The 8,465-nt window shown below is 45.8% G+C and overlaps 1 protein-coding gene across 1 annotated transcript in view; it reads right to left on the bottom strand.

Moving 5' to 3' along the window:
- The window catches only part of LOC141343156 (neural-cadherin), a 156,564-nt gene that overhangs the window by 76,007 nt on the left and 72,092 nt on the right, over positions 1-8,465 (bottom strand). Inside the window, exon 2 of the mRNA XM_073847757.1 lies at positions 1,543-1,731. Coding sequence (XP_073703858.1) covers positions 1,543-1,731 — 189 coding nt within the window. The remainder of the gene's footprint in view (positions 1-1,542; positions 1,732-8,465) is intronic.

Here is an 8,465-nt window from a genome sequence, read left to right as displayed (position 1 = left end):
TTCCTCATTGTCCTCAAGTCACTTTGGATAAAAGTGTCTGCTAAATTACATGTAAACGTAAGATCCAATAAAATAAAAAAATAGATAAAATATTAGATAAAAAAACTTTAAAAAATTCAAAAGGTTGAACTCAAAGAAAAGCTAAAGTTTTAAATTTAATAATTGAAACACTTGTAATAACAAGATACAAATAAGAACTAATTCAAAATATGAATATATACATTAACAGTAATTTGTGACTTGTGGCATTTGGAATGTAGCCAATCATCTGTGATGTGGCAGTTGTTTATAATCACATAATAAAAGAGCAACTCTTCAAAAGTTCAGCTCAAAGTGCAAGAACATTACAAAGACAAAGTCACAAAAGCCTTGGAGTCTTTTTACACACATTAAGAGTGAGGGACCCTTCTGCCAGCTGTGGTTCAGTGCATCTGTGTGTGTGTGAGGAGCAATATGCTCCCCTCCGTTCCTCCTTCAGGACAATAGCAAGACAAGAGCTCATTTTAACCGCTGTCCCCTTGAGCATGTCGTTATTTGGGAGCGGAGGAAGAGGAGGTGGATGAAGAACACAGCTGCTGAGGCGGAGCAGATCTCCCAGCTGCACCCGCTCCGCCTCGCCCTTTCTGCAGCTGGTTCTGATCCAGAATCATGCTTGATTCTGTCCTTACAAGCTCTCCTCACATAATTAAAAAGTGTGAAATGAATGATCTAGTAATTCATTCTGCAACTGCACATCTAGTCTAACTGACAATGAATGACATTCAACTAAAAGACACATCAAAAACTTGGAGGAAGAACGCTGTAGGCAACGGCACCGAAAGACAGAGTTTATAAACATCTGAGTGTAATATCACCAGAGACAGAATATTTATAGCAGAGTCTAAATCCTTATGGACCAGAGAAGTAATTTTGTAATGTCACAACATATCAGATGATGAATGACTAGCCATTATGAGAGGTTATGATGTTTCTGAAGATGTCCTGGAGGTACAATAAAAGCAGTACGGCACACCTATCCCAACGCACACATATAGAGTTATATGTTTAAATCACATTTAGTCTGTTTGCTTCTGACTAATTAGACTGAATTCCACAGTGTGTGAAGCATGCCTCAGATTCATTTAACCTTTGTTGGTCGCTGTGCACTAAATGAAATCACTTCAGCACGAGTGAATAGCTATGGAAACGGCATGGATAACATTAGTGGCTTAGTGCTTTATGCTATTTCCATTACAGTGTTAACCAATGAAAAAGGCACGTCATTGCCATTGATTCCAAATAAAAGCATGTTTCATGGCAAACTTTGAAGAAAACTTAACAAAACTCTCTCTAAGTCTTTGAATTTCTCTCATACCTGAGTTGAATGCGTGTCAGCTAAACCATTTCAGTTTTAAGAGGTTAAAATGATTGATCATGTGTCGATGTCTACACGTGAGACATCAGTCTAATTCTTTTTTCATCTAAAGTGGGCCAGTGTTTTAACTGGCAGGATGTTGTATTGACAGTTTTCCAATGGTCGAAGAGTCCGCTCATCAAACTCACCATCAACTAAAAGGAAGTGAGCTGTTCCCATTGAGCCGTCACCACTTCGAGCCACGAGCTTGTAGACCACAGAGCCAGCACCGGTGTCAGGGCCCACAGCTGCCAGGTAAGGGTAGGGGAACATGGCCCACTGCAGATCGGACAGGTTGGGGAGAGTCAGAGTCAGCCGGCACAGGTACCATTCATCACCTACAGAGAAAGAAAAACACACAAATATGTTTTGAGTTCATAAAGAGATGCATCACAAAGCAAAAGCACTTCTTCACTTATTTAGTCTGGATTTCTTTATTTGCATTTTATGCATTACAACATCTAAAATAACAATGCAAGTCTACTTACAAAAAGTTCATTTTTTTGTTATGCATTTTATACATTATAATACAGAAAATAACAATGTAAGTCTATCTACAAAAAGTATGGAAGCCCATTTCTGCCAATATAAAAAAAAAAATTGTGACTTTATATTTTTTTCTTGAAATTCATGTTTTCTTTTAAACTATCGCGAGTTATTAAGCCAGAATTTGAAATTATAAACTTGCAATAAAAAAAAAAATATTATCACTTATTTTTCCACTCAGAATTAGACTTTATTACTCACAATTCTGAGAAAAAAAATGAGTTTTATGTCCCACAATTTATAGAAAATAATATGATACATACAAACTTGCATTTCTGAGAAAAAAGTATTTTATATCTTCCAATTCTGAATTTATAACTTGCAATTGCAAGTGTATATCTCACAATTCCAAGAAAAAAGTCAGTTTATATATATTATATGCACGTTTATATCAATTCTGACTTTATATCTTGCAATTCTGACTTTATATCTTGCAATTCTGACAATTCTGACTTTATATCTTACAAGTCTGAAAAAAAGTCAGAATTATGTTTAAATCTTGCGATTCTGACTTTATAACTCGCAATTGCAAGTTTATAGTCACAATTCTGACATTACAACTAGCAAATTTGAGTTTATATCTCGCAGTTCTGACTTTATATCTTGCAATTCTGAGAATAAATTCATATAAACTTACAATAGCGAGGCATAAAGTCAGAATTGCAAGCTTATATGTTGCAATTCTGACTTTATATCTTGCAATTTTGACAATTCTGACTTTATATCTTGCAATTCTGACTTTATATCTTACAAGTCTGAAAATAAAGTCAGAATTAAGTTTAAATCTTGCAATTCTGACTTTATGCCTCGCAATTGCAAGTTTATAGTCACAATTCTGAGAAAAAAAGTCACAATTTTGACTTTATAACTAGCAAATTTGAGTTTATATTTTGCAGTTCTGACTTCATATTGTCACGACCACACACAAAGGGAGAAGGTGAGTATCTTTCAAGGTATTTATTAACAAACGTGCACAGTACCACACACGTGCAATCGGGTGAAATAAGGTCTCTGTGGTCAAATCTTCAAACAAACACAACAGGTGAGTTCAAGTTCATAAGGATCATAGCGTTAGCAATAGTCACTTCCCTTTAACACGATTAACGTGTATCACAGGAGAACATCAGAGCAATCCACGAGGAGCACAGGAGAACATCGGAAGAATCCACGAGGAGCACAGGAGAGACAACAGGAGGGGGAGAAGATCCACAGAGAAACATCCATGCAACTTTGATACCAGCCGATGAGTGAGTGGCAGAGGTAGGTATATAAAGGGTGTGGTGATTGCCGGTGCAGGTGACGGTGATTAGTATTCTGGTGATGGTTCACGGGTGTGCTGTGGTGGTGATTGGCTGGTTGGTGGAGGATCGTGGTGATTGGGGCTGAGGGAACGTGCAGAGGGTGTGACATCACCCCCTCCTCCACGGGTGACTCCTGGCACCCAAGAACGGCGACGGGGACGACCACGACCTCTGGGAGCTGGGCGTTCGGGATGTTGGCGGTGGAATTCCTCGAGGAGAGTCGGGTCCAGGATGTCGTCACGGGGTATCCACGATCTCTCCTCGGGTCCGAACCCCTCCCAGTCCACTAGGTACTGGAGCTGGCCGTTCCGCCGCCGGGAGTCTAGGATTTCTTGGACTTGGTAGATGTTATCTCCAAGGATCTCTGGCGGGTCGGGAGGAGGAGGTGACTCCGACTCTGTGGAGGAAGGGAACAGGGGTTCAGTGTGGCGCTTGAGTAGGGAAACGTGAAACGAGGGGGCGATTCTGTAATGTGGAGGTAGGTTTAGACGGTAGGTGACAGGGTTGATCTGTGAGTGCACGGTGAAGGGCCCTATGTAGCGGGGACTCAGCTTCCTACTGGGCAGCCGGAGGCGTATGTCTCGAGTGGACAACCATACCTGGTCCCCGGGGAGGTAAACTGGGTTGGGTAACCTACGGCGGTTGGCATGTTCCGTATGCCTCCGTACTGCCCGCTGGAGATGGACGTGCGCTGAGTCCCACACCCTCTCGCTCTCTCGGAACCAGTGATCTACCGCGGGCACCTCGGAGGACTCTCCAGTCCATGGAAACAGAGCTGGTTGATAACCTAGAATGCATTGGAATGGGGTTAGACCAGTAGAGGTTTGACGGAGGGAATTTTGCGCATACTCAGCCCACGGTAGATACTGGCTCCAGGTGTTTTGATGTTGGGAACAGTACGTCCGAAGGTAGCGGGAGATTTCCTGTATTTTCCGTTCGGTCTGCCCGTTCGTTTGAGGGTGATATCCGGATGACAGGCTGACTGTGGTACCCAGAAGTTGGAAGAAGGCCCGCCAGACCCTGGAAATGAATTGGGGTCCCCGATCGGACACGATGTCTTCTGGGAGTCCGAAGTTCCGGAATACATTGTGGAATAGTGCCTCTGCGGTTTCTAGTGCTGTGGGGAGACCTTTGAGAGGTATTAATTTGCAAGCTTTCGAGAATCGATCGACTACCACTAAAATTGTGGTGTAACCCTGAGAGGGGGGCAGGTCTGTGGCGAAGTCAATGCCCAAGTGTGTCCAGGGTCGGCGGGGAATAGGTAACGGTTGTAATTTACCTTCGGGTAAGCGGCGTGGGGTTGTGTTGACGGCGCAGACCGAACATCCTTGGACGTACCGTTCCACTTCCCTGCTCATGTTGGGCCACCAATATTTCTGCTGGAGGAGCGAGAGGGTTCGCCTGCTGCCAGGATGTCCTGAGCCGGGGGACGTGTGCGTACTATCCAGCAGAAGGGGTCTGAGACGGCTTGGGACATAGACACGACCCGGGGGAAGCTCCGGTGGTGCAGGTTCCTCGAAGGTGGCGGCCCGTATATCTTCATCCAGCTGCCATAGTATGGGTGCGATAAAGACAGATGGGGGTAGAATTGGATCAGGATCGTCAGAGGTAGGTTCAGGTGAGTGCATACGTGATAGGGCGTCTGCTTTGGTGTTTTTGTGGCCGGGTTGGTAAGTAATGTGGAAATTGAATCGGGCAAAGAATAATGACCAGCGAGCTTGGCGGGCATTTAGTCTCTTGGCGTTCTGAATGTACTGGAGGTTCTTGTGGTCGGTTATTACGGTGAAGGGGAACTGGGCTCCTTCCAACCAGTGCCGCCACTCTTCGAGGGCGAGCTTTATGGCCAGCAGTTCGCGGTCTCCAATTCCATAATTCTGCTCAGCTGGGGTAAGTTTTTTGGAATAGTACGCACACGGGTGGAGGGATCGGGGTTCATCAGACCACTGGGACAGCACGGCTCCTACGCCCACGTCCGCCGCATCTACCTCCACCACGAAGGGCCTTGAAGGGTCGGGGTGCTTGAGGATGGGAGCGGTGGTGAACATTAGTTTTAGACGGTCGAAGGCTTGCTGAGCCTCTGGAGTCCACTGTAGTACCCGGCGACCTCCCTTTAAGAGGGAAGTGAGTGGAGCCGATAGGAGGCTATAGTTCTTTATAAAGCGTCGGTAGAAGTTAGCGAAGCCTAAGAAACGCTGAAGCTCCTTCACCGTCCTGGGCTCCGCCCACTTGGCCACTGCGTCCACCTTGCCGGCTTCCATGTGAACTCCCTCCGCAGTGATCACGTATCCGAGAAAGGAGATGGTGGGCTGATGGAATTCACATTTTTCTAATTTTAGATAGAGTTGGTACTCACGGAGGCGTTGGAGAACCTGACGGACGTGGTCTTGATGTTCCTTTAGGTTACGTGAGTAAATGAGGATATCGTCAATGTAGATGATTACGAATCGATGGAGGTAGTCGCGGAAGATTTCGTTCATGAAATTCTGAAATACGGAAGGACTGTTAGCCAGGCCATAGGGCATCACCTGATATTCATAGTGACCGGTGGGGGTGATGAAGGCGGTCTTCCACTCATCTCCTTCTCGGATACGGATCAGGTTGTATGCACTGCGGAGGTCGAGTTTGGTGAAGACGCGGGCTTCCCGTAGTTCCTCCAAGGCAGCTGGCACTAGAGGAAGTGGATAGGCGAATTTCACCGTGGCGTCGTTGAGCACCCGGTAGTCAATGCAAGGTCTGAGCCCACCATCCTTCTTGGGGACGAAGAAGAAACTGGATGCTGCTGGGGACGTGGAAGGTCTGATGAACCCCTGTTGGAGAGCCTCCTGGATGTAATTCTCCATGGCTTCCTGCTCAGGACGTGAGAGGGGGTAGATCTTCCCGTGGGGTAGTTTGGCGCCTGGCAGCAGGTCGATACTACAGTCCCAGGGCCGGTGCGGTGGTAGTTGTGTGGCCCGTTCCTTGCTGAAGACATCGGTGAAAGACTGATAGACGGGGGGAATGGTGGTGGCGGATTGAGTGGCAGGGCTCTCTATGGTGGTGACGTGCAGAGGGATAGGACGGTATGGAGACTTTGCATCTGACGAGGAAGGATGGTAGCCGTGGTCCTCACACGTTGCGCCCCACTCCAGGACCTCTCCTGTGCTCCAATCTATGCGGGGTTGGTGCTTAATGAGCCATGGTCTGCCCAGGATGACATCTACGTTGGCTCGCGGGAGTACTAGGAGGGTCAGATGTTCCCGGTGGTTGTGTTGGGAGACGAGGGTCACTTTTCTGGTCCGGCGAGATATCTTACCATCGCCCAATGGTGAGTTTTGGATTGTGGTTATGTGGTATGTGACCTCATTTTGAACGGTGGGAATTCGATGTTTAGCAATGAAGTGTGATGAAACAAAATTGCCAGCCGCTCCGGAATCCACGAGCACATAGATGGGGAGAGTACGAGAGTTTACTATTAGTTTAGCGGTAATATGGGGTAAGAGAGACATGGCCGGAGTAATAGATACGGTACTCACCATTGGACGAGGCGGGCGGACTGGACAGGCACTGATGAAGTGAGAGGCTTCTCCACAATATAGGCACAGATGATTATTAATTCGTCGTTTCCTCTCCGCAGGATCCAGGCGATAGGAGTCAGTAATCATAGGCTCCTCCGCGTCTCGTTGGGGTGACGGTGTTCGGAGTGGAGGGAAGCTGGGTACAGACTTTGTAGAAGGACACGCTGAGAGATGTTGAGAAATGCCTACTGCCTTCTTAATAAAGGTTTCCAGCGGTACGTTGTCATCGTAAATAACCATATGCTTGCGGATCTGGGGTTTAAGCCCCTTACGGTAGGCTGCTAGGAGAGCTACTTGGTTCCAACCACTGGTGGCCGCTAGGGAGCGGAAGCGCAGGGTGTATTCATGGATATTGGACGCACCTTGATTCAGAGTGATCAGCTCGTCGTGCACCGAAAGGGGAGTGAGCGCAGCTCCAAACACGTCCTTGAAGTGGGCAACGAAAGCATTATAGGAGATTAAAGCGTCGCTCCGTGAATTCCAGAGTGCGTCTGCCCATTGGAGTGCCTGTCCAGTGAGGAGGGAAATCATAAAAGATATTTTAGAAATTTCGTTAGGAAACTGGTGTGCGTTGGCTTCAATATAGAGGGAACTTTGCAGGAGGAAACCATTGCAACCACCCGGGTCTCCGGAATAACTCATGGGGCGAGAGAGGGGCGTGTTGGAAATCGTCGTTGGAGCAGCAGGTAGAGATTGACGAAGGACGTTTACCATATCCGCAAATGGATCGGGGGTGTCTTCGGTGATAGCGGCACTCGCCTCCATGAGTGAAGCGGTGAGTTAATATTTTATGGGCTGGTATCCTGTCACGACCACACACAAAGGGAGAAGGTGAGTATCTTTCAAGGTATTTATTAACAAACGTGCACAGTACCACACACGTGCAATCGGGTGAAATAAGGTCTCTGTGGTCAAATCTTCAAACAAACACAACAGGTGAGTTCAAGTTCATAAGGATCATAGCGTTAGCAATAGTCACTTCCCTTTAACACGATTAACGTGTATCACAGGAGAACATCAGAGCAATCCACGAGGAGCACAGGAGAACATCGGAAGAATCCACGAGGAGCACAGGAGAGACAACAGGAGGGGGAGAAGATCCACAGAGAAACATCCATGCAACTTTGATACCAGCCGATGAGTGAGTGGCAGAGGTAGGTATATAAAGGGTGTGGTGATTGCCGGTGCAGGTGACGGTGATTAGTATTCTGGTGATGGTTCACGGGTGTGCTGTGGTGGTGATTGGCTGGTTGGTGGAGGATCGTGGTGATTGGGGCTGAGGGAACGTGCAGAGGGTGTGACACATATCTTGATATCTTTGCAATTCTGAGAATAAAAAGTCAGAATTGCGAGCTTATATGTTGCAATTCTGACTTTATATCTTGCAATTTTGACTTTATTACTCACAATTGCGTTTATATCGCACAACTCTAAGAAAAAAATTCATAATTGCGTTTATAATTTATAATTCTGACTTTACAACTCGCATTTGTAAGTTTATATCTTACAATTCTAAGAAAAAAAAGTCAGAATTACGAGTTTATATCTTGCAATTCTGACTTTATATCTTGCAATTATGAGTTTATATCTCACAACTCCAAGAAAAAAAATTCAGGATTGAGTTTATATCTCACAATTGTAAGTTTATATCTTACAATTCTGAGAAAAAAA

This window comes from Garra rufa, chromosome 9 (genome assembly GCF_049309525.1).
Source record: "Garra rufa chromosome 9, GarRuf1.0, whole genome shotgun sequence".
In the NCBI taxonomy this organism is placed as follows: domain Eukaryota; kingdom Metazoa; phylum Chordata; class Actinopteri; order Cypriniformes; family Cyprinidae; genus Garra; species Garra rufa.
The sequence above is the reverse complement of the archived record's forward strand: the minus strand, read 5'-3'. Positions and strand labels throughout refer to the sequence as shown.